This window comes from Rhinolophus sinicus, chromosome 3 (genome assembly GCF_057876585.1).
Source record: "Rhinolophus sinicus isolate RSI-liver-muscle chromosome 3, RSI-T2T, whole genome shotgun sequence".
Taxonomy (NCBI): domain Eukaryota; kingdom Metazoa; phylum Chordata; class Mammalia; order Chiroptera; family Rhinolophidae; genus Rhinolophus; species Rhinolophus sinicus.
The window spans coordinates 154,987,589-155,013,682 of NC_142503.1; the positions used below are offsets into that span (position 1 = coordinate 154,987,589).

Sequence of the window (26,094 nt, forward strand, 5' to 3'; positions counted from 1 at the left end):
TGGACATTCTGTACGTGTCTGTTTGGGAAGGCCTGGTCGTTAAATGCCAAAATTCTATTTTAACCCATTTTTGAATCGGTCTTTGTGAATCTGCGTAAGTTGCTAAGTCTGTCTCCCTGGGCCTCAGTTTTCTTAGGCACGTAGGGAGGACTGGACTGAACAGTCTGTAAGGCACTTTCCACATCTAGAATTCTGTGATTTCTTTCATACTTGATTCCCTGCCTCCTTACAGTGTATAATGCGTATCAGTTATGAGCAACTGTTTAGCATGAGAATCAATTCAGAAAAAATAAAAATCTGTGTGTGTGTGTGTGTGTGTGTGTGTGTGTGTGTATTCAGAATGAAAATGGCTTCAAGTCCCTTGGGAACGTTTTCTTAATAATTGAGATTTCCTGTTTTATTGACTAGATAAATATTAATGAGAAAACTGGCACTGCTTTCAAGCCATACAAAAATTAATGTCGGGGCATATTCGACCAACATAGAAGCAAAGTTGGAGTCTTCTCTCTGCTGCAGCGTAGATGTTGGGCTCTGTTAGCTGGGCAGGCTGCCTGCAGCCGGGGGCCCCGTGGATTGCTCATGAGTTGGGATGACTCAGGGTCGTCATTTTGAACGTGAATGTTTGCCAAAAAATGATGTTTTCTGAAAGGCTATTGAAATATGAAGGGTGTTTTTACCCAAAATGTAATGCCTTTCAGAAGCTAAGTTTTTTGAGATTGTATACTCCTTTTAAATGGTGTGTGTGTGTGTGTGTGTGTGTGTGTGTGTGTGTGTGTTGGGGTGGGGGGGTTGCTCCCTTAGTGCGAGATGGATGAGCTGTGGTTCTTGCTGCTGTTGAATGACCGCCCCCTCCTTAGCAGTCTCTAATCATGTAGGGCTAGAGCACAAGCCCCGCCTTTAGCACTGAGGGCTCAGGGACGCTGCTGGCAGTGAGAGCACAGTTTAGCACGGAGATGGCCTGGGCCTGGCAGCTACGTGGGCTGCTCATTAGCCATCTTTTTCCTTCATACGTTCGTGGCTGAACACTAGATGAAATCACCTTCAGAAATGTACTGTAGTGATCATGAAATTTAAAAACATTCATGCCAGGGCAGTAAGGGATAACTGATTTGTCTGTGTCATGCAGCTATGAATACATAACATTTTATTAGATTTGAGTAATATTATTCTAGCAGATATTATGATTGATTCAACAGCGTTTCCACTCTCCTGTTTTTAGCAGCCCTGTGGACCTTGAGGGATGGGCCTGAATTAATCTAAATTTAGGGATAAGTTTAGATTAATTCAGTCTTGGTAACTGCCCATGGCAGTGACTGGTTCAGGACCTCAGCCTTAGCCCCCAGAACACGACATAGATTCCCATGGTATAAATCCAAAAATGAGACATGAAGGAAAGGTCGCTAGAGATTTGGGGGAGACATTTCCTCACATTTAAGAAAGATGCACAGGAAAATGATCTCCTTTCTTCTCGGTATTGCTGTTGTTGTCAGGACCTGCTATCAGTCAGAGGATGAAATTGATATTCACAGGAAGCTAGAATCAAAGGAGGTACAGAGAAATGAGCTGGAACTACTGGACTGAGCCATCTCTGAACCCCAGCTCACCACTGGGCTTGTTATATGAATCAACAAATTACCTTAAGCAAGTTTGATTTGAGGTTTCTGTTATTTGCAGCAGAAATTATCCTAATTGATATAATTGTACTATTATTCTTATGACTTGTTATTTTTTTAATCCTGGAGTAGCCTCAGGAAGTTGTCTTTTAAATTTTAAAATGAGTATTAATCTACTACATATTCTGCTTATATAATCTACTGATATTCTACAATATTCTGTTGTCAAACTAATTGTAATATAAAGAGCTTCACTTTTTTCTGTAATAAGATTTTTCAGCACCCTTACTGTTGATACTAAGGAAACTTTGTACTTCCATGGTTTTCTTAGCTCTCTCCACACTTAGAATTTAACCTTAATTACGTAAGAGTATTTAACCTTTCATTTAGTATCTACTATGTACATGTTTCTGTGTGCAGCCTAACTGGCAGCGGATGGAGCCCTTGCTTGAGGTGAGAGCAATTCAGAACAATATGTTAATGAACCCAATAACAGAGGATTGAATTACTTACTGTACCAAAGCCAGGCCTTGAAGTAGGAATGGGCGTGGCTAACAGGGGACCTGAGGAAGGAAGGAGGGAGAGGACTGTTGGGTAGAGTGGCATCCTCAGGAGGCCGCCACGTGAGGTGGCCATGCCCCTGCAGAGGTGGGGAGGTGTGGGGCCCTCAGTAGGAGAGGGGTGTATCCGGTAGGAAAGGCTGGATTGCCAGGCTGAGGAAGTTGGATCCACGGCTTCTTGAACGGTGAGGTGACATTACCATTGTTGAACGTTATCTTCACAATGGCTTGCAGGGGAATTAGACCAGGGAAAGAGTTTGGTACAGCATCCTGGGCAGCTATTATCATAAACCATACATGACATGACAAGAGCTACAGGATAATAGAATCTGAATGTGTAATATCTTACATTTATATGGGATTTCAGAGTTCTCACAGCACAATCATACAAATTATCTAATTTATCTAATTAGATCCTCTCAATGCCTTTTACAGATGAGGATACAGAGGTTCAGAGTGTTAAGCAACCTCCCAAAAGTTGTTAATGACAGAACTCAACCTACAATCTAAGTCTTTTGACTTCCAGGCCTAGTGCTTTTCAATAATAATATAAACAATATTTTCCATTTTTAGTGAAGTTAAAGTTGTGCTAATTTGACTGTTCTCTACAGTCTTTGTCTGTTCACTGGTTCCCAGCGGCCACATAAACAAAAGTTAAATACCAGTTCACAACTCTTATAAACATTGAAAACCTCTGAATAGTGAAAAGATGGTTAAGGATCGCAGATAGTGGTAGAACCTCCTCAGATAACAGAAAGGTAATCCTTATAACAAACACAAAAAAACAAAACGCTAGGTCAGTAGCAAGTTTCCTAAATGTTTTTTAATGAATGGGGAGTAACTGAGACCTGGAGAGAACCTCAAAATGGCTTTGTTGAATGAAGGTGGAAAAGTTGCCCATGACTCCCAACTTCAGGCAAAAACAACCTTGAAAGAACAGGAGTTATAATCTGAGTAAGCCAGAATAAGGGAAGTTTTCATTTGAGCAGGCATTTTGGTATACATCATCTCTTATTTAAAATGTGAATGACTATTAAATGATGGAATGTTGGTCATTAGCCTTCCAATTTTCCAGATACATAGTATTTGAAGGTCATGCATTTTTTCTTTTTTATTGTGGTAAAAAAAAAAAAAAAAACATAAAGTTTACCATCTTAACCATTTTTAAGTGTATAGTTCAGTAGTGTTAAGTATACTCACACTGTCATCAGATTCCCAGAACTTTTTCATCTTTTGCAGATCTGAAACTCTATACCCATTAAACAACTCTCCTCTTCCCCCTCCCTCCAGCCCCCTGGTAACCACTGTCCTATTTTCTGTTTCTATGAGTTTGGAAAATTAATGAATTGGTTTAAAATGTTAGTATCAAGAAGCATTTATTGAGCACCTGTTGGGCCTTGTTCTTGATGCCCGGACCAAAAAGAGATAAAAGATAGTGGAGAATCCCTAGAGGGTCTTTGTTACACTGGACTTGGAGATGTATAAAAAGATAAATCACAATAAAAATCAATGTATATTATCTTAAATGAACGATGGCCACAGTAAATTCAGTGTGGCGCTAAATAATATCCATGCTGTATTGCTAAGTTTTGCTTCGCAGACCCTGCCGTACTGAGGCACCCTGGAGGAAATGTGAGCCTGAGAACCTGGGGATATTGGGTCTCAGATTGCAATTGTTAGCGATAGCAGTGGCTATTAGTGTGGAGAAAGAATGATTGAGAAGCTGTCCTGCTGGATTAGCTTGGGTGTGATTGTTGGTATTTCAGGATGCACAGGAGTACCTAAAAAGGGTCACTGAGGGGAAGGTGCTATGCTGAAAAGAAGGGGAACACCCACTCGGTTAATGCTTAGACGTTATATATGAAGCCGGAGCTGGCAAGCAGCCGGTTTTTTGGGTGCTTAGTGTTGATATGTAGAAACATTGTGGTAACATAGCCGTTGAAGGCTTTGCTGGGCCTCAAGTAACTGCTGTTAATGTTTAAGCCAATTTAGAGGATACATAATTGACTTTTTTTTTTTTAATGTCTTGGAAACCACTTTCTGAGGTTCGATACAGAATGCCAAAGAATTGAAAAACCTAACACTAAGCTGAGTAGCCAGGTGATGAGGATTTGGCAAATTGCAACTGAGTTGTAGCCACTGATTGGTGCCTTCAGAAAGAGTAGCAGCTTGTTTCTGATAAACAATACAACGTGCTGATATTTGTCCAGGACTTTGGTTCTGTGTAGTTGAAATTGCTCAATCAATTTTGAGCTACCATAGTGGCAGCTCAAAATAGGTGAGGGCGGAGTTGAACCGAGTGCCAGAGCCCCAAATGACTTTCACATGCTACCTGTCAGGCCCAGTTGAGCGCTTCTAACTTTGGCTTCTGCTTAGAATTACCTAGGGAGTTTTGAAAATTACTAGTGCGCAGATCCCACCCTTGACCAATTAAGTCAGAGTTTCAGAATCTGGGGAAGGGAGCAGACCTAGTTATGAGTTGTTGTTGTGTTTTTTTTAAGTTCCCCAAGTAATTCTAAAGTGCAGCTAGGACTGAAAACCATTTTATTTATTTCAGCTCTAGCCAGTAAGATGCTAGGAACATTTATTAAAATGTACTTAAAATACTTGTTAACTGTGTAAAATAAATATACAGGCTCTTCATTCCCTGTATAGACGCGCGCGCGCGCGTGTGTGTGTGTGTGTGTGTGTGGTCTTAAAAAGCGATGATGTTTTATTGCTACCAGCAGGAGTGGCCTGCATGGGGTGGTGGGTGCGCTGGGCGCAGGGGTGGTCTGGAGGCCAGCTCCCAGGGCTCCTCAGATGTACTTCTGGGAACGGGTAGAGGAGTCAGGCCAACCTACCGCCACGCCGCAAATAAGATTAAGAAATTCTTGGAAATCTAGCTGCCCATCACAGTTGAGGTCCAGTTTCTTCATCATGTGGTCAAGGACACCGGGTTCCTTCTGGTTCTTTGTGAAGACAACCATGTGTGTATTCATGAAGCTTAGGAACTCAGTCTCAGAGAGAGCACACTTGTTAGTGCCCTTTCCAGCATCTTTCTGGAAAACAGCCATCAGAGGCTGATGCACTGCTCAGTCTCTGTAGGGCTGGACGGTTTTGCATGTCGGAGTGGAGTAGGCACAGAGGCTGTGAGCCGGGAGCTAGATGGGTTTTTTGTTTGTTTGGTTTGTGTGTGTGTGTGTGTGTGTGTGTGTGTGTGTGTGTGTGTGTGTGTGTGTGTTTAGCCAGTTGCAGATTCTGAAGAAACAAATGGCAGGAGCTGGAGGAAGACATGTGAAGCGGTCCCACGGCCTTCTTTAGGGAAGGATGGGGCATGAGGGGTAGGACACTGTTTATGTGTATTTCAGGAAGTAGAAATGTAACATGTTCTCAATCTATTTAAATTATGTAAGTTTGAGGGATGTGATCCCTTTATGTCAAAATAATGAGGCATGTAATACATTGCGTTTAACATGTGTGGGAATTCTTTGCAGAGTAGTTAGCATTCCTTTCTTCAGCCTGTATTCAGAGGAAACATACCATTCACACCCTCTGTGGTGCTCACATTTTCCAGTGCGTTGGAGAGCTTTTATTTTCAATGGAAATCTTTGTCCTTTTCCTAATAAGACTTGGATTATATTTGAAGAAATTTAGCATGTCTTTCTTTTTCTGGCAGGAATTGATTTTAAAATCAGAACGATAGAACTAGATGGAAAGAAAATTAAGCTTCAGATATGGTAAGTAAAACACACACACGTGCACATGCAGAGTTTCTGCCTCAATCGGGAATTGAAAGTGGGAGTTGAAATGTGCATTGTGATACGTTAGAGGTGTTCTGTGATATCTAAGACATCTTTTCTTTAGCAGAACCAAGGGGAAATGAGTATTTAAAGGTCTCCCCACGAAGAGTGGGAAGGTAAGGAATGATAGCAGTAACTCACAGTCAGAAGAGATCTGAGAACTCATTCTGCCAAACGCTCATGTTATAGGGGAAGAAACTGAATTCTAGCGTATAAATTACGTTTTCATTGCAGTTGCAGCTGTGAAATCCGATAAGGCAAAGTAGTCAAGTGGTAGGAACCCTGAACAGGAAGTGCAGATCTAGGTTCTGGCCCAGGCTCCCTCAGTGGAGGGCCGGGGGCCAGCTGCCCCCCTTCTTAGTGCCTGCTTTCCCTCATTTGTCAATTCACTGGGTAGACTGCTGATATCTGAGTTCCCCTCCAGCTCTGAGATTTTATAATTGTTTTGCAGATTTCTTCTCATTAAATAAAAAAGTGAGGAACACTGGACTGGGAAATAAGGGAGAGAAAAGTCATGCCTTTCATCTGTCATGTTGCAATATGCAAGGCAAAGATTTCCTTAGGGTCACCCACTGTGACTGGTTAATTCCTGAAGAATTGATCAAACTACAATGAATAAGTATGGTTCTTCCAGATTTCCAAGTTGAATATTTTTGGCTTGAACCCAGAAACTCTCCATAGATTTTCTTTTAACCTCCTATAAGCTGGCTTAATTTCTTTTAATACAGGATTCGCCATGAAGACACATAGATTTGGAGCCTTGAGGAAGGTTTTCTATGATGTTTACTGATCTAATGTGTGATGATGACAACAGTAGACAAAGCTTAAAAGTTTAGAGCTACACAGACTATACAGGGGAAGTAGTAAAGTAATATGTATGAACATTTTTCTTAGGCTGTTTTTCCTCCTTGAATCTCAACAGGGATAGAAGTAGAACATTATATTGAAATTTGCTAGCCCTTCTTTTACAGAGGAGGAAACTAGCACTTATAGTGGTTAAGTCCATCTGAGGGCATATGTCTGGGTTAGTGATAAAGCTCAGACAACTACCCAAATCTCCTGGAATAGCGTGTCAGCTTCATGTATTAGCCCAGTGAAGGTTACCACAGGCTGCCCTTTTCATTTATTGGTATTTAGTAAGAGACCAAATATTTTAAAGATATAAAAAAGTTTGAAGGGTGATCAGCTAATTAGAATTTGATATAACATCACGGCACTACTTATGGGTACTCTCAGCAGCAAAATAGTCTCTATTTAGTCTTCATGACCTACATTTAGTGTGGTAGGGTTCTCCATCCAGCCTCGCTGCAGAACTGGTTCTAATGCAAGTAGCGTGTTAGAATCGAAATGCGGTTAGTCTCCTTAAAGGTGCTGGGCTTATATTTCCCCATCATTTCTTTACCGTGTACCAAACAAGTGCCCGGCACATGTATAGACATGTGTTGAACTCCAGGTTTTCATTTAATCACAGGTTCCGTAGCTATGAGTAAAAAAGTTCTTGAGGTGATCCATTGTAGTGTGCTCTGCTAGGCAGAATTTACACAGCAGTAAGTCTAGCCCAACTGCTTGCTTTGTACAGAAAGCAGACTTTCAGTCAAGTGAGCAAAATGCCTCCATCATTAGGCATTTATAAAAGGATTAGAACTGCCTCTAGGGGTCCAAGAACTTAGAACTATTCTCTGTTCTCTCCCACATGGGTTGGACTAAACCAGCACGCCAGTTCCTAGCAGGCCCTGGATTTTCCTGTTGCCGCTTTTATTACCAAGTCCAGGTTTTTCACCCGGGTCATTGTGAGCTCTTGACAGGCCCCCATGGCCACCACCGCCTCCAACTCACAGACACAAACAGGCTCCCTTTGTAGCTCATTCCCCTTCCCCCGGAAACATTTGTGAGCAGACCATAATTATATCTCCTGCAGCTTAGAGTCCCTCCTCAGTAATGCTGGTAATGATTTTTAAAACCACTTTCTTCTTTGTTTCGAATTTTAGGGACACAGCAGGTCAGGAAAGATTTCGAACCATCACGACAGCGTACTATAGAGGAGCCATGGTAAGTGTGTTTTGGGGCTTTATAACTCTTCAGGTGAAAGTAAAACATGAATATTCTTTTGTCAAGTTTATAGGACTCAAGCTGAAGTCTAGTACAATGGGGAAAATAGATTTTTTGATGTCAAAACTTAAGACATTTAAAGGGTTTCTTATGTTTTGTGTTTAGTAACCATATACTTTGCCATTGGTCTTCATAATATTAATCAGGTAATTAGCTTGTAGATGTTTTAGAACTCCTCACATATTCTGAGTGATTGTGGATTTTTGTGATTTCTCCTTTTATTAATACCTTTGCTAAATCTTAGCAAAGCACAAGCTCTGTACCTAAGTATTTGTTTCTCGCACCCCCTCATCAGTTAGCCCTGCCACCGTCATTCCTGACCTCTCACCAGGTCCACAAGTTCCACTTGTAATGGCTCAGCCCTCCGGGGTCTCCTCCCCCAGCGTTCTGCCAGCGGGCTAGGAAGTAGCTGAATGATCGGTGACTCTCTGAGGCTTAGAATCTGGTGAATCTGGACTCTGAAGCCCTTCTTTGCCTGCACCCTGGCCTGATCCTTGTTAGCATAAGCTCACTTGGCTGTTTTCCATCCTAAGATGCTTCATCTATACACGCCATTTATATTGCGTGTTGGCTCAGAGCGGATTCTGTGTGGTGCTGGGAGTGCAGTGGTAAATAAGGCAGCTTAAAAGCAGAGCTGTACTGACCCGTGCCTAGAACATCAGGCCCAGACCAAGGCTTTATCTCTGGCTTTTAGGCCTAGTCCAAGCACAGTTGGAGCTTTGAATTATGATGAAACCCAGTGTGCTCAGAGTCTTGGAAGGCTGAGCAATTGAAATTATGAAGCTCAACCTAGTAGATTGTGGGGTACCAGCGGCCGTCAGTACCCAGCTTATTGCATAAAAGGCTTGTGCTCCTGGGAGTGGTGTCAGTGATAGATCTATAGGGGTGACAGCTGTCCCCTTGCCCTCAGGAAGATGTGACCTGAATCCACAGATCCTTTTATTACTACACTGCCCTCCCTTCTTCCTCCACTGCTACTCACCCTCTATTATTTGAGTACCAATAACTCATCCCCACAAAAATATTGGGGATTCCCTTTGAAAGCTGTATCACCTTGGCACTGTACTCCACTAAGCATTTTCTATGTATGGGTTCTCCATACGTTGCCCTACGATACCTGTAAGATTGTGAAAGGTCGTCATTTTAGAAACAGTTGTCAGCCCCTCTGTGTTGCTTAGACTGGAATCAAAGGCAAGGAACAAGTGTGTTTGTTTGGTGCTTATTTCCCCCAGGAAGGATTTTAGGGATAAGTAAGAGCATGTTAACAAGGATGATTTGGAATAGTTTACAGGTAACTTCAATTAGAGGCATCGTATAAACCTAGTCTTTCTCTAGACCAGTTTTTGGTTTCCCAGGAGTGATGCATTGAGACCGCTTGCATGCTTGTTTTCACTGGAGAGTGGGCAGGAACACTTAGAATGTGGAGCTCATTTCCTTTGGAATGAGGAAAGAGGTCACCGAAATGTGTTACTTAATTTAGATTTGAGGATTTTCTGTCTTTTTTCTTTATCTACTGTGTAGTCTTTCTTCACATTACTTCAAATAATTAGAAAGTGTTACTATTCTAAGTAGTAATGTCTTTCCATTTTGAAGGCAGAGGTTTTTGTCTCTTTTGTGCTGCTGTAATGCCAGCGCCTGAAACATAGTAGATGCTCAATAAATACTTGCTGAAAGGGTGAATCAGTGCAAAATTTCAGACCTGGAAACAATCTTAGGTCTCTTAAGAGGAAATTCTACTCTACTTAAGTCTTGGATCTTGCGGGTCATTTGTTCCAGTGGGATGTACGGCCATTGTATTCTCATTGGGTTAACAATGAGAATGGGGCGTGTTCTCATTTCAGCAAATGGTGGTTCTGGCAAATTTAGTTTGTTTGGTTCAGGTATGCAGCATGCTGATAAGCACTGTACTGAAGTTTGCCACCACGGCGGAGTCCTTTGGTCTATTTCAAACTATTTAGCAACATTTGCAGGCATAGCAATAACCCCGATGGACAGTCGGGCTTTGTGGGAAAAGAAGCATCATTGCATTATCAATATTTCTCATAGATGAACACTGTCCTAGACAAACTCTAAAGAAGCTGTTGTTATTTTAAATATATACCAGATATATAGAGTTTTAACTAGTATACTTGAGTTTGTATTCCCAACTGATTCATAATACCAGTTAGCTTACATTGGAAATAGTCAAGGGGTTCCTGCTACTGAAACCAAAGCTATAAATTAAAAATACCTGCCATTTATTAAGTCCAAGCTGTGTCCTGGGTTCTAGCTTAAATACTTTACACACAGTACCTCAGTAGATTCTCAAAAGAATCCAGTGTGGAAAATGTGCTGTCCTCGTTTTTCAAATGAGGAAATGGAGACGGAGAGGGATAAAATAACATCTCCCAGGTCAGTACATGGTGGAACCCGGGCTCGATGCCTCTGACTCCAGAGCCTGTGCTCTTAACCACTGACTGCCCTGTGTTCACAGCCCACCCTGATAGACACACAGCGGTAAGGATCAAGGTTGTCCCTGTAGCCTGAAGGGTCGTAGAGCTACGACAGTTTTTAGGTTAATGTTAGTATGACAGTCTGCATAAACACTTTGAATCAGGAATTATTCAGATTCCATTTCAAGTTGTTTTATTGTGGTAAAATATACATAACATAAAATATATCATTGAAATGTACAGTTCTCCACTTTGATTTTTAAAAAGTTCTTTACACTGACAATTGTAAAATCTTTTTTACAGTGTAGCCAAAGTGAAACATTTGCATTTAAGACTGGGAGGAAGGAGGATAACAGAGAATATTATTTGTCACTTAAATGACAACATATATTTTTCTGGTTGTCGAAAGGTTACATGTAGTGTAAGAAATCATCCAATATCTCACCTCCCTGAGCTTCTGTTAACATTTTGTTATGTTTCCTGGATTTTTTAAATCCATGTGTACATGTGTGTTTTATATGATTTATAATTATTTACATTTATATTTTATATTTATTTACGAAGTTGGAAACCAGACCCTGAAGGACTTTGCCTACCATACTAAGGAATTTTCATTTAATTATGAGTGCAATGGAGAGGTACTAAAGGATTTTCAGTATTAAAGTGGTAACTCTGGTACCCTTATGGCGAGTGGATTAGAGGAGATTAAGAATGAAAGCAAGGGGGCCGGCCCAGTGGCTCAGGCGGTTGGAGCTCCGTGCTCCTAACTACGAAGGCTGCTGGTTTGATTCCCACACGGTTCAGTGGGCTCTCAACCACAAGGTTGCCGGTTCAACTCCTCGAGTCCTGCAAGGGATGGTGGGCTCCGCCCCCTGCAACTAAGATTGAACACAGCACCTTGAGCTGAGCTGCAGCTGAACTCCCAGATGGCTCAGTTGGTTGGAGCGCATCCTCTCAACCACAGGTTGCCAGTTTGAGTCCCGCAAGGGATGGTGGGCTGTGCCCCCTACAACTAGAAATGGGAACTGGCTGCGCCCTCCACAACTAAGATTGAAAGGACAACAACTTGACTTGGAAAAAAGGCCTAGAAGTACACACTGTTCCCCAATAAAGTCCTGTTCCCCTCCCCCAATAAAATCTTTAAAAAAAAAAAAAAGAATGAAAGCAAGGAGAGCAATTAAAGACTGACAGTAATCCAGGTAAAGGCTGATTGATGAGAATATGAATAAGGCCATTCGTGGGGGGGTGTTTGGGGGGGTGAGATTCTGGAAATATTGACGTTATTGGGCCTACAGGACTTAGTGACCAACCGACCGACTGACTGACTGTGGAGGAAATTACTCCCAGGGGTCTGCTGGGGCTGTCTGACTGGATTGTCTTGTCCTTCATCAAAGTGAAAGTGCAAGAGGGAAGGGAAGACTTGGAGAGGAGGAAGACAACCTCTTGTTTTACTTAGTTGATTTTCAGTGACTCCCAAGGGACATCTGGGAACCGATGTCTAACAGTGGTCTCCAAGGCATACCTGACCACAGGCTGTCTCTTTGGCCTCATCTTGTGCTCTATTGGGTCTGTGCACGCTTGCCAAACTGACGTTCTTTCATTCAATACAGTGGGTTCTGACTGGGCCTTCCTAGTCAGCAAGATATTTATAACAGTCCTGCTATGTGCCAGGGACTATGGGCTTCCCCTCTTCACTTCAGCCTCAGCTCTTTTGCCCAGTTCAGGTCTGTTTAGTCCCCGGGCCTTGGCTTTATGTCATTTTCTCAGGGAAGCCTTCCCCGACCACCCCAGGCCCTCAGCCAGATGAGTTAGCATTTGTACTCAGAGCTCCCGTGCTTCTTCATAGCAGTTGTCAAAATTATAATTAATTGTATAATTATTGGTTCATTGTTTTCTTTGCTAGCCATCCATGAGAGGAAGGGGTCTTGTCTGTCTTCTGGTTAACTATATTGTCTATCTTCTGGTTCACTTCTTGTCCACTACTGGTAGTACTTAGTATATATAGTATCAGGCACATAGTAGGTGCTCACTAAATATGTGTTGAATGGCTAGATGGGTGGGTGGATCTAGCACTTAATACAGCAGTGTGGTCTGGTGATAAAGATTTTAGAATAGTTAGCATACAGGTGTCAGTTGAAACATTTAGAAGATAAACCCTATAAAAATATGATGGCAATGCCTTTAATTAAACTTGTATAACAAATGCATTATATTTTAAGTGTCTGTGATTTATTTAGACAGATAGTGACATTTTGATCAGCCCACATAAAAAAAAATAATTTTAAAGCAGTATAATTACAATCTTAGTATACGAATAAGAAGCAGGATAATTTCTACTTGGAATAAACACATGCACAACAGAAGTGATTGCCTCTTACTCTCAGTGTTATCTCTGTTTTAACCTAAACACGCTTTCAGCTCCAGTTGGTGCCGATTCTTATCATGTGAGGTCAGGTAGAGAGGGTGTATCACCTTTACCGTAATTACTAATTCATTAAAGGTTAACAGTGAAAATGTTAACAGAGTATTCATTTACATGGCGAGACAATGGAAGAATTTATTTTTTGCTTCTTTGTAGTTTAAAATGTTGTTATGAATCCTTTTTATAAAGAAAAAAAAATGCAGGACAAATCAAAGGTTTCTGAAAGGGAGGAGTACATTTACATTATATTTTATAACTTTAAATATATAAAGTACTAAATAAAGATCTCTTTTTTCTCTCCTGTAGGGAATTATGCTGGTCTATGACATCACAAATGAAAAGTCCTTTGACAATATTAAAAATTGGATCAGAAACATTGAAGAGGTATATATGGCAAGAGAATGATGATACCTGCTGGGTGCTTGTACAGGGCTCCTTCTGTCTCTCAAAGAGGCAGCTGAGCTGCTAAGAAGTAGGGCACGGGCAGGGCAGGCCCTCACTGAGGAGTCCCGGGACAGCGAGGTCTCCTGTCTGCCCTGCTGGACTTGGGTGGGTGTGCGGGGCTAGACAGCAGCAGTTTCACGGAATTTTAAACGTGGGCCCCATTTTGGAAATCATTTAATCCAAGTTCCCATTTTACACATGAGAAAACTGAAGCCAGAAAGAAGCGACTAGCCTGTACTCATATAGCCTTTAAAAAGCAGAGCCAAGATTAAAACATCTGATTTCCATGTTCTATCCATTCCACCATTCTGTTTGGCAAAAATGTGTCTTTCTTCAAACAAACTTAATCATTTTGCCCTTCTAACATTTTCTGCATCTTAGATATTAGGTTGGTGCAAAAGTAATTGCAGTTTTACTATATTTGAAATTTGGTTTAATTCCAGATTGATTGGTATTAAGATTTTTGTGTGTGTGTCCTTGACATTTTAGAAAGAAAGCTGACTCAGAAATAATTTTGTACACGTTTATATTAGCTAACATGCATTTATTTTTTAAGTAGTTCACAATCCAGAATACTTTCCCCACTGGCTCACTCGGTACCACGTTTTTTTCTTTCTTTGACCCAAACTAATATTTGGAAGTCATTAGATAACCATGTTTTATTTCTGTTTGTTCATGTATAAAACAAAGACATGAGAATGACTGAAAACCTTTGGGAAAAAGTTTGCGTAGCCTGTTACGCTGTAGCTTTTCCCCTCCTATCTTTTAAATTTTTCTCTGAGTCATGCTTTGTGTTGAGTGAAAGATTATGTTTTATTATTAAATTCATGGATATGTTTCTAACAGGTTAGGATTTGTCTATTGAATAACTGCGTTTTTCTCAGGCAGTTTTTTTTCTTTTTAATTCAAGTTTATTGGGGTGAAAATTATTAGCAAAGTTACATAGATTTAAGATGTACAATTCTGTAATACATCATCTATATATCACATTGTGTGTTCATCACCCAGAGTCAGTTCTCCTTCCATCACCATATATTTGATCCCCTTTACCCTCATCTAGCATCCCCGTACTACCTTACCAGGTTTTATAACATACTGTTTTCTCCCTGCAGCATGCCTCTTCAGATGTTGAAAGAATGATCCTGGGTAACAAATGTGATATGAATGACAAACGACAAGTGTCAAAAGAAAGAGGGGAGAAGGTAAATTTTAACTGAATGCATAAAAATTGGAATCTACTCACATTAAGCATTAATTTTCTTAATGTAATTATTGATTTAAGTTTTTTAAATGTCTGTATTTTAATCCTTTAAAAAATGACAAAGAGATGTAATCCTTACTTGAATGGTATGAATTAGTATTCGAGATCCAACTCTATAGACTGTGTAGTCATGACTCATTCCTAAAGAATTTGCTGTTTTCTGGGAGATACAAATTTGTTCTTTCTCAGATTCCTGCAGCTTAGAGTTCAGGCTATGTTTTCCATATTCGTGTAAAAATACCCAGTTTTGAAGTTAAAGTAATTTATTCTCTGAAAAAAACTAATAGCGAGTGAAGTTCAACAGTAATCATTTTCCAATTCATTATTTTTTCCTAAGAATATTGTACAACACATTAGATTTAGGTCATTATGGATAAACTTGTGACTTGTAACTCATCGAGACATGGATGTCATTTATAGGTCATTTATAAGCATTTCTCTATTTTGTGTCCTGCAAAGCCGAAGAGTTTATTATATGTACATATTTACTTCTATGACATTTAAACTGACTTAGAGGCTTCAATTTTTTTTTAAGTTTATTGGGGTGACAATTGTTAGTAAAGACACATAGATTTCTGTATTACATCATCTATAAATCCCATTGTGTGTTCACCACCCAGAGTCAGTTCTCCTTCCATCACCGTATATTTGAGAGGCTTCAATTTTTAACTCTTGGAATTTTGCTTTAGCCTTTCTTTTTTTTCAGTGATATATGCAAAATGCATTTCGGTTTTCAATCTGACTGCAAATGTTTTTCCCCTAAAAGCATTCTCTTAATCTTGGTGTTATAAATGAACTGGGAACTCTTTGGGAGTAGATCGAAATACAGAAGAGTTCACATTTGTCACAATCAATAGAAACCAAAGCAATGAATACTTAGTATGTTAAGCTTTTGTTCTATTAAGCTCCGATTTATTAAAAAATAATGAAAAGTCAATAAAGTAAGTGTTGGAGAATTGTACTTTCAGAGCAGATAAAAGGAGGAACGAATCCAAATTAATGGTAGGGGTGAGTGTCTCAGTTTTTCTTCTAAATATACTAGAGAACTAAAAGTATAATAGAAAAAAAAAAAAGAGAGGTACTTAGATTGTTTTGTGTGTAAGTGATACCGTGTTACTTATGGTGATTATGTTAGACGTCTAAATTTCAAACTCAATAGAAGAAAGCAAAGAGATTTGAGAACTACAGGACTTTTGAACTAGATATTCTACTTTTGGGGCTTTGTAAAACCTGGACAATATAAATGCTTTATACGTTCAAGAAACTTACACTGAATTTAAATGTTTCTTTTGCCTTTCAGTTAGCAATTGACTATGGGATTAAATTCTTGGAGACAAGTGCAAAATCCAGTACAAATGTAGAAGAGGTAAGAAAGAAATGTTTGGGGATTTGTCATATAGTAGCACTAGTGCTTATTTAGGTGCCTGTGTTCAAGCCGTGTCAAAGCCTTGATTTTTTCTGACTTAGTGAGTGCCTTGTGTAAGCTCCACCTCCATTACGTGAACCTCTGTGTTTCTGACTTTTATGTGGACCCTGGTTGTTGAATTTCCAGCCCCCAGCTTCCACATGGGGTATATTAGATCAGTCAATTAAGATTCACTAAACAGAAGATACAAATTTAGTTTAAGTTCAGTTCTGCCCTTTGTTTGGGAAACTGGAAATCCTGCACTAGCCGACCAAACACAGTGTCCTCTGCTCATTTATCATCGTTCACATCCTGTAGCAAGAGACTCTTAATTATTTTCATGTCTGTATTCTCTCAAGAGAGAATTAAACTGTTAGCTTATTGAACAGATTCCCTAGGTATTCACGTGTGAAGTAGATTGGCATGATACATTGTAACCCAATGGCATTTAGTAGAAATAAGAAAGTGTATTTATCAGAGAGTAGTTTAATAAATGTTCAGTAAGTTAACTGATAAAGAAAACCAAGTCATCTAAAGTCTTTTAATAGCAGATTTTCTTTACGAAGGGCAGAATTATTGATAATATTTTTTTAGAAACATTTTGAAAACTGATCATAAAAATAATGCATGTAATATGTGCTAATACACGTTATTCACTTAACAATAATACTGATGGTTTCATAAACATTTACTTTCTTAGGCTACTCACTGTTCACCATATCATCATGGCTAAAAATTGAGACTTAAATGATTTTACTGGCTAACGGACACTGATCAGAACTTTTTATTTGTTTTAAATAACTAAAACTCGTTTTTTTCAGGTTAGCTAATGGGTGTTAAGAAACAGGAAGCCTCTACTGATTTATTTATACAGCATAGATAAGCAGCAAAATGCTTCCTTCTGCTTGCCACAAAAGGATTTCCTTCCATCAGAAAGCGGGGAGCCTCTTAAGTCAGCTTTAATGGTGAGGATAGGAGAACAGCTTGCTCACTGAGATGGCCTGCACAGGGTTGCTCCCACAGAACGAACTTGGTGACTGGCTTAGTGGAGACGGCTTAGTCTCTGTTGGTACCTCTACCCCGGATCACACCTGTGGCTTAGAAATAGCGTTGAGTTAGGGCAGTAGAGTTGTCCGAGCTGCTTATTCTGGCCCAGCATTCTGCAGAAGTTAGCAATTTTCTCAGAGCTTTACCTTAGTGTGGTTAGCCTCATGAAAACTGGGATGGGCTTATTTAGAAACTTTGACTCACAGGTGACCAGTGTGACAAGACACCGACAGTGAGTGAGAATAGTAGTTACTGTATTGTTTCTGTTTGATTTCATTGGAAAGCATCCTTTTGCTGCACATTTTTGGGGCATCAGGCATGGCTGGGAACAAAGAGATTGACATGACAGTGGGCTTAGCCTGGAAACAACTGAAGACGCCGTAAGAGTCTTGGCTCTATAGAAACAAAGGGATGATAGGTTTAAAAAAGGTCTGGTTTTGGTCAAGAGACACTAAGCATAAAATGTCACTGAGATTAATCAGATTTGTCCTGCTTGTATTTGATCTGATTTCCACAGTGGGGGATCTAACTGAGCTGTAGGAACTGTCGGGAAAGCAATTTGAAAGAGAGGACATTGGAAATAAAAGGCAGAGATTTTGTAAAAAACAGGTTTTCGAGCTATAGGATAATACGTATTGACTCATTCACTCATTAAGCAGATATTCGGCATCTCCTAGACTAGGCACTGTGTCACCCTTTGAGGATGCAGGGGTGGCTCAAACAGAGCCTCTGCCTTCCCTGTGTTCTCTGTATACTGAGGAAGCCACCCATAACTCAGCAAGTGTCATATCAGGAGCTTGTGCCAGATGGTATGTGCAGAAAATATTTGATGAATGAATGAATGGCAGTTTAATAACACTGGAAATGTTTATGATATAATTGAAAAACAAGATACAATATTCATGTGTATACCATGATTACAGTTATGCTCTTTTCTTAATTAAAAATCTTGATATGTTTATATTTTATAATGAAATAATGAAAACAGTGTACATTTCTATTTTAAAATATATTGTAAATATATAATAATGAAATTCTTGATTTACCTTTAGGCATTTTTTACACTTGCACGAGATATAATGACAAAGCTCAACAGAAAAATGGTTTGTATCATTTATAATTTTTATTACCATTATGCTATTTTAAATTTTGTTTTATTTATATTGTTTATTTGATTACAAGGATAGGCCTGATGATAATATATTCACATTAACTCTTTTTTTTTTCCTGACTGACATATTCACCTGGTTGAACTTTGATTCTTATTTCTGTTTCTTCGGGTATCTTATTTATGAACAGCAGCTATTTCAGTTTTTTCATCTGGTTCTTTAAGTGGACCTTAATTAAATTTTGATCTGAATAATTAAAACAATAATTGCACACATTAAATTTTTACCATAAATTATCTAGTTGAGTTTTCATGTGACATATTTATGTCTATATAAAATTATGATCTTGAAGTTGTTATGTTTGCCTAAATTTGAAATGATTTCAGTGATGAATCATTAGGACAACCTTGAAAGTTTATTTTAACCTGCATTCTGAATATAATTGCAAACTTCGTTACCTACTCTTCTTACCTCTAACAAGAGCATTGCCTATACCAATATGCATCATTATCCTTGAAACTTGATGCTCCCTTGGCTATAATTTCTTTGAACTGGAAACAGGAGCTTCCTAACCAACATATTACTCATCTGAAAGGTGCTGCCCTAAAAACATTTTTCTCATTTTAATCTGCCATTTCCAAAGAAACCTAGAACATAAGAGCTTAACTGGTTCCTTTTCTAATAAAATACTCTGTTGAATCCACATCTATGGTATGGTTTGATATTTTTATTTTTTAGATAATTGGGGTCAAACCATGAGAGTTTTGTTTCCTTGGTAACTTTGTCTTCTGTTTTGTAGAATGACAGCAATTCATCAGGGGCAGGTGGACCAGTGAAAATAACAGAAAACCGATCAAAGAAGACCAGTTTCTTCCGTTGTTCGCTACTTTGATGAACTTTTTCTGAGAGACTGCAGCACACCTAGAGGACCCTTTCCTGCTTCTTTGAAAGCACAGGTCACCCAGCCTCAGATTCACACCACCAGGCTGCTGCTGAGAGCACCACTGACTCTAGACCTCTTGACACAGAATGCCACGTGGATTCCAGCCTCTTGGCCTGTCAAGATAACAGGCTCCTTTTTTCAAACATGGAAGCAATGAAATGGAGACACATGCAAGACTTGTTTTTTCTTTGTTTTATTGCCTGTTGCAGAAGCTGCTATCTTTCTTTTTCGCTTTGCACATCGGTGTTAGCCTTTCCCTATTAATAGCACAATTAGACTCATATTTGCACGCTTTCGTTTCATAGAGTTAGTTCTAGACCAATTCGTGCTTTTGGGGATGTTTAAAAAAGTAAAACATTTAAAGCAGGGGTTAATATACTAAAATTAAAGGACATTTGGTCTGTTTCATATGGCCAGATGTTATTGCTTTGACACTGTTTATTTAAGGGCTCTGATTTGTTATTTTCTTAAATAGGAATCATTCAATTCTGATAAAATTTATCTTAAAAATTCATAAAAATGTCCATCTATTCATCAAAGGCCATAATTTCTTTATTTCTTCAGATTGTTTAGAGCTTTGCTTCATTCCTGATCTTTTTGCCAGAGTCTGGGTAGCTGAATAAATCACTTTCTCAGTTGATTCCCTCTACCTAATCTATAGAAACTACATTTGGAAATCACCTTAATGTCACTTTTCCTTGGGTTCATATTTGCTATTTTTTCCTGTGTTTGACCTATTGTAATCACTCAGTTATCTAAAACTTAACATATTTGAACATTGTTGTCTGTTTCTAGTTGTGAACTACTTTAGCTGAAATTTTACATAGGCAGAGAGATGTACCATTTAGGGTTTTATTTCAGCATTTAATTGTGGTTCTGTCACATTAGCATACATAATATATTTTACCTTAGGTTCATTCCTTAGCTTGCTGGTGTAGTTGCAATACCCAATTCCTACCATAATCCCTGTCAGTAAGAGCTAACAAGAGTTACGTTTAGATTTTAGTTTATAGAAAGCTTAACCTATAAGGAGAGAGATTAACTTGTTTATGAATATAAATTTAGTGGAGCTAGCTCTTGGCGATGGTGAAAATAATGATTTTTTGTTCTGTTTTTATTTGGGCTTTAAAAAAAAAAAAAAAAGTAATTAGACCTAGTGCAGCCTCTAGGAAAAGTCTTGCCTTTTGATTACAGAAAATATGAGCAAGGTTTCAGTTTTAAAATAGCTATTGTTGGATGTGTTGAACCCAGTTCCATCTGTTCAGTTTCATTGTTAGATAACTTGGTCTAGTCATTTGGGCCAAAGCCAACCAAAAGCTTAGCTGCCTTTCTCATCAAACACTGTTACTGGCATACCTTTTGTAAATGAAGCCATCATATAAGAAAAAAAGGTATTTAGTGTTAACTTATGTGCCAAATTCAGATCATTATGTCATTGCTGTTATTCTAGTCTTCAGTGTCATAACACAAAAGGGAGTGATATAAAGGTGATTAGGGAACTTAATTCTGTTAATAAGTATTCTTCCTGTTAGGACTGTTTTGTTTCACAAAGGTTAACATCTTGCTTGATAGTTAAGAATGGGAAATGAAAGTGGAAATGGATTCCTTGTTACCAACAGAGAATTCTGCTTCAAATTAAGATGTATCATTGGAATGCTTGGACCAGTCAACCTTTATTACTTTTTGAAAACTTATACACAGTTTAGCTGCAGCCGATATACCAGAGCTATTTTTGATGGGTACTCTAAACATGTTGACAAATTTCGGCTGCCTTGATTTGATTTTTTTTTTTTTTTTTTTTACACTTACCTATAGGCTTAAAGGCACCTGTTGGTGTCCAGTATAATCAAGTGATTCCTTGGTTGAAAGTTGGTTGTAAGTCTGCTCTCTTAAAATTAGATACATTTTTGGAAAGAAAAAATAATTTCTTAGAATTATCTTGTACTTACTAATTTTCTGAAAAAAGATCCAAGCAGTTAAGCTTCTGGATGGTAACAAAGTAGTTTCTAAAAGGCAAGTGCTATGACACCATGTATGAATGTAATTCTCTTAGTAATTTACCTCTGACTATTTGGTGTCTTAACACTTTGGTTTCTATCTCAGGGGTTGTCTGCAAACCAAAACTGACATATTCTGTGGTTAGCTTTTTTTTTCTTTTTAATAGAATGCTTTACTTTTGTTTTATTCTTTCTCTCTTCTGTCTTTTGTGGATTAATAACTAGTCTCCATGAATTTCCCTTTGAAAGAGCCTGTAAAAGTTACATGAGTCTAAAAGTGCTCTTTGAAGTAGCAGCAAATTGGGGATATATGCTCTGTTATATAGAAATAAATCGTCCTTGCTATTTTCTTACATTTAGTCTTGCTAAATTGTATATAATTTGAGCTAAGACCATAGGAAATACACTTTCTGCATGGTAAAATGACTCAATAAATATTCCACTTTGCTTAATAATGTACATATAGTGCATTATTTTTTCTATTTGTAGATGAATTTAGTGACAGATAATTGTCTGTTCCCTGCTGAAACTGAAGAAATCTAGTTTTGTGTGAACATTTTTGTCGTCTTATGGATAAGGTACCTGAAGACTTTTGCAGCAGTATTAGTGGTTCAGTGGCTGCACTTTATTATCAGTGTGCTAATTTTTGCCAGTGATTGGACTAGACCTTTTCAAATAGAGTCTGAGGGTCTCAGACAATGGAAATATGCTGGGACTAAGTAGCATGTAAATCAGTTGATTGTAAAATGTTTCGCTGGGAACTTATTTTAGCTATATTTTACTTCAGACAGATTATGAGAAAATAACCCACCTGTGCATCAGTTAGGAGGTGCTGCAGGGTTTCTTACTATTTACATGAACATTTTGTGCAGTCTTTGTTATAAATTTTCAAAAGACTATACTTTGAAGGACTATTTTTTAATTATACCTCATTTAGCTAACTAGTATTCTAATACCTGGTAGAAAAACAGTGAGCCAGCCTTTAAGCATCCAACACAATTTAAATTATATGTTTTGTTTTGAGCTAAAGGCATCATTGGGAAAGGTAGGAAGTAGTTTACTTTAGAATAGAACATACATGTCATATCCCATAGTGCAAACAAAAGTATTATCTCCCTGTCTCCATTAATAAATTTAGCTGTGCAATATAGATAAATGTTTGCAGAAATTTCTAAATAAGAGACTATAGCTCCATTTTGCAGGTTCTAATGCTGCTGAGAATCTGTATTAAGGCTTACATAAAGGTTTTCCTGTGAACAGTAAGTGATACATTTAAGCAGACTTTCTTTTCTAGTTTATGACTTAGATTTCTTTATAAATTTAGTTCTTAATCTTTAAAGATGAGCTTCTAAGCTTAAAATTTTGAAACAGCACTTCATTATGTTGGTTTACATAACCCCCATTTTACGCAGTCATTTCTACCACTGGGTTTTTTAGAATTTTTCTTTTAACAGGATATTCCTTTTTCCTTCTTGTTAATATCTAAAGAAGTGGGGGCAGGGCAAGGAATGTCTAAAAATGAAATTCCTTGTCCTAGAGGGACCTGGAGAGACCGGATATGCTAATAAAATTTCAAATGCTAGCACAATTTTACAGTAGAATCAGTCTTTTTTTGAGACTAATAAAATCAATGGGTGTCATACTCACTCTGAAAAGCATCTAAATGACTGAAATTTACAGAAAGGAAAATTAGCAAACAACTATTTTAGAGATATTTTCAAATTTTACTTCATTTTTTTGAAATGCTTGTGCCATATGCAATTGCATTTCTTATTGCCAAGAACTAATAGAACTTCTTGATTAATTTTCTTATCATTTTTAAAAATGTGAATTTAATTATTGGAATTCATTCCTATGGCCTTACAAATGGGTTTTATTTTGTTTGCAGCTGACAATGCAGTTCCTTTAATGGAAAAATACCGTAAACTATTTGACTAAAATCATGCCCCTAATGAGAAATATCTAATTTTTCTATAGAATTATCCTACTGTGTATGTTTCAGCATATCTTATTTTCATTCCAACGGCTTAATGTGAAAAGCTGCAGATAAAGTGGACCTGTTATGTGGTTAATCTTGTTTAAGCCAATTCATTAACTGTGTACTGATACTGTTGCTGTGGTGTTTTGTTTTTTAATGGATTTTATTCCAGGTGAACTTTTTTTTACAATAATGTTCGTCTAAAATAAAAACTACATAATGAAAATACTCTTGGCTCCCTAAAATGGATTGCATATTTTAAAAATCTCTCTTCAGTTTTTCTAGGTGTGTGACTCCAACCATGATAGACGGGATATTTTAGCAAACTGTATATCTGACTTCGAGTTGTGTAAAGACTTAGAAAAATGGCCAGATCTCCTGCTCATACCTAGTTCAGCGTACACTGAGGTCTCTTATAGAACTGCAACCTTAAATGGATCACCTGCCCTTCTTAGTCTTTACAAGCTTCGTTTCTGTTGTTTGGTTTTCACTTCCAAACAACGCAGTTTGAGGACCCCCCGCCCTGTGGATGTTCCACCCCTGTGCCGTGCATGTTCCCAGTTGTGCGTGGGCTTTCCTGTTCACCCACACAACCATTTTGAGCCTTCACTATTCTTCTCAAGCTTCCTACTTCTTTCCTTTCACTCTTGGTAGACAGACCTTTGGTCTCCTGCCTCACAGAGAAGAGCGTCAGTCTGAAACCACCTTAGCTGCCTCTCTCTCCCCTCGTGTAGCCTCCGTGGCGTGGCAGAGGCATTCCTCCTCGTCCGTGCTTTGCTCTGTGCCTCTCCTCTGGTCATCCTCCCCATCTATGCTGCTGCTCAGGGAACGCCCAGCTCTTTCTCTTATACCTTCAAACTCTTCTGTGTGATCCCTTTCCCCTCAGCATGTAAGCATCTTTTACCTTCTCACCCCCTTGCTTCACGTCCCTCTCACTGCTCGTTTTCCTCTTGTCATAGCTAAACTTCTTCAAAGAGTTGCTTATAAATACTGTCTTCACTTTCTCAATTTCCATTTATTTCTCAGCCTATTCCAATTTGGCTTCCTCCCTGTCACGTCACTGACATTGTGCTTACAATGGCTTAGTTGCTAACGTAGCGGACAGTTTTCTGCCCTTATCTTGGTTAATTTCTTGGGAGCATTTGACCAGTATATTTCTCCCCCCCCCTCCGCCCCCATAAATGTTCTCTTCCTTTAGCCTCTGTGACAGTATTCCCCACTTTTACAAAATAATTTCATCCTCTTTTCCTGGTTCTTAAATGTTCATAACTACTGTGGTCGGCTGAATAACGGCCCCCAAAGGTGTCCATGTTCTGTTCCTGGAAGCTGAGAATGTTACTTTATGTAGCAAAAGGCACTTTGCAGATGTGATCAAGTGAAACTTCTTGAGATGGGAGATTATCCAGGAGGACCCTATGTAATCCCGGGGGTCTTTATGAGAGGGACACACAGGAAGGAGTCACAATTAGAATCAAATGATGTGATGGTGGAAACAGCTGGAGAAAAGATGCAGAGCTATGAGCCAGGAATGTAGGTAGCCTCTAGGATCTGAAAAAGGGTGAAGGAAGAGATTTTCCCCCCAAAGCTTCCGGAAGGAACCGGCCCAGCCCTGACACCTTGATTTTAGCCTGGTACAACTCATTTCATCATTCTGACGAGCACTGTAAGAGAATAAATTTGCATTGCTTCAAACCACTAAATTTGTGGTAATTTGGTACAGCAACCATAGGAATCTAATATCGCTTTCAAATTTGTATCTCTAGCCCCTATTTCTTTCCAGAGGGCCAGACTTCAAAGGTGATCTGCCTATCGGACATCTCCCCTTGGATCTACTACAGGTACGTCAACAATATGTCTGAAACTCAAACTCAGCTCTTCATCTTTCCCCTCTCCCAGGAATTCCCAACAGCCCTCAGTCCCAGGAGGAGAAATGTGTTCTCCTCTTTTCCCCATCACAGTAGATAATAGCATCATCACCTGCGTAGGTCCCCAAACAGTTAACCTCCAAGTCTTAGGAGTCATAACTCCTTAATTTAGCCACTAATCCATTATTTTGGCCTCTGTCTTTTTTCAGGCCTCTTCATCTTTTGCCTAGATTTCTGCAACCTCTCCTACCCAGTCTCCTAGGGTCTACTCTTATTCTGCTCCTATCCAGTTTGCACAGCGCTGACAGGTTTTTAAAACTGAAATCTTATGTCACTGCCAAATTTAACCTTTAAGTGTTACCTCATAACCTTGGGATAAAACCTGAACTCTAGCCTGGCAAACAAAGTCCTTTTGCCAACCTCACATCTTTCTCTCCAGCCTTAGATCTTGTCATGTCTTAACTCATACTCATATTTTAAACCTCACCAGCAATTGCAGTTCCCCGAATACTTCATGCTTTGTCATTCCTTTGCTTATGCTGCTCCTTCTGCTGACTTCTTACTCTTTTACTGCCTAACTTATCGTTCAAGATTCAGTAAGGGTTTTTCTGGAAAGACTTCAGTCACAACCCACCTCTGGTTAGCTCCTCCTGTGTATGCCCCAAGTCACTCACTGCACTGGATTTGAGTGGTCTGTTCGCTTCCTTTCCCTACTAGACTCTTAGTTCCTGGAGGGTGGGGACTGTGTCTTTAGTTTTTGTATCCACAGTACCCAGTAAGGAGCCTGGTAGATAGTAGGTGTTTAATAAATGTTGAAACAATCAGTAGACTTCAGCAGTCCTCAAAATTAACATGTCACTGAAGAAAGCTAGGCGTAATTTAGAAGCTGTTTTGTTCTCCATTTTTAATTTAAACAAAAATTTGTATTAAATTCATCAATGCCTCAGTGACTACAGCAATAAAAAAAGAAGCTTCATTCTCTGGTTTTAATTCTTTACACTTCTTTATTCTTTGTTAAATATCTTACACCTTTTTAATCTTTATTAAATGCAGAGGAATTTCCTTTTAATAAGATAAATCACCCAGAATGCTGTTTATGTATTGATAAATTTAGTAAACCCTCTCTC

At 38.8% G+C, this 26,094-nt stretch overlaps 1 protein-coding gene and 1 pseudogene across 1 annotated transcript in view; one reads left to right on the forward strand and one right to left on the reverse strand.

The window, feature by feature from the left end:
* RAB8B (RAB8B, member RAS oncogene family) overlaps positions 1-23,330 on the forward strand; it is a 59,170-nt gene extending 35,840 nt beyond the window's left edge. Inside the window, exons 2-8 of the mRNA XM_019755375.3 lie at positions 5,832-5,892; positions 7,944-8,004; positions 13,225-13,302; positions 14,475-14,564; positions 15,924-15,989; positions 18,128-18,178; positions 18,984-23,330. Of these exons, the coding sequence (XP_019610934.1) occupies positions 5,832-5,892; positions 7,944-8,004; positions 13,225-13,302; positions 14,475-14,564; positions 15,924-15,989; positions 18,128-18,178; positions 18,984-19,076 (500 nt within the window). The 3' untranslated portion in view covers positions 19,077-23,330. The remainder of the gene's footprint in view (positions 1-5,831; positions 5,893-7,943; positions 8,005-13,224; positions 13,303-14,474; positions 14,565-15,923; positions 15,990-18,127; positions 18,179-18,983) is intronic.
* On the reverse strand, positions 1,320-5,812 carry LOC148758674 (protein S100-A11 pseudogene; annotated as a pseudogene).
* Positions 23,331-26,094: the final 2,764 nt, after the last annotated feature.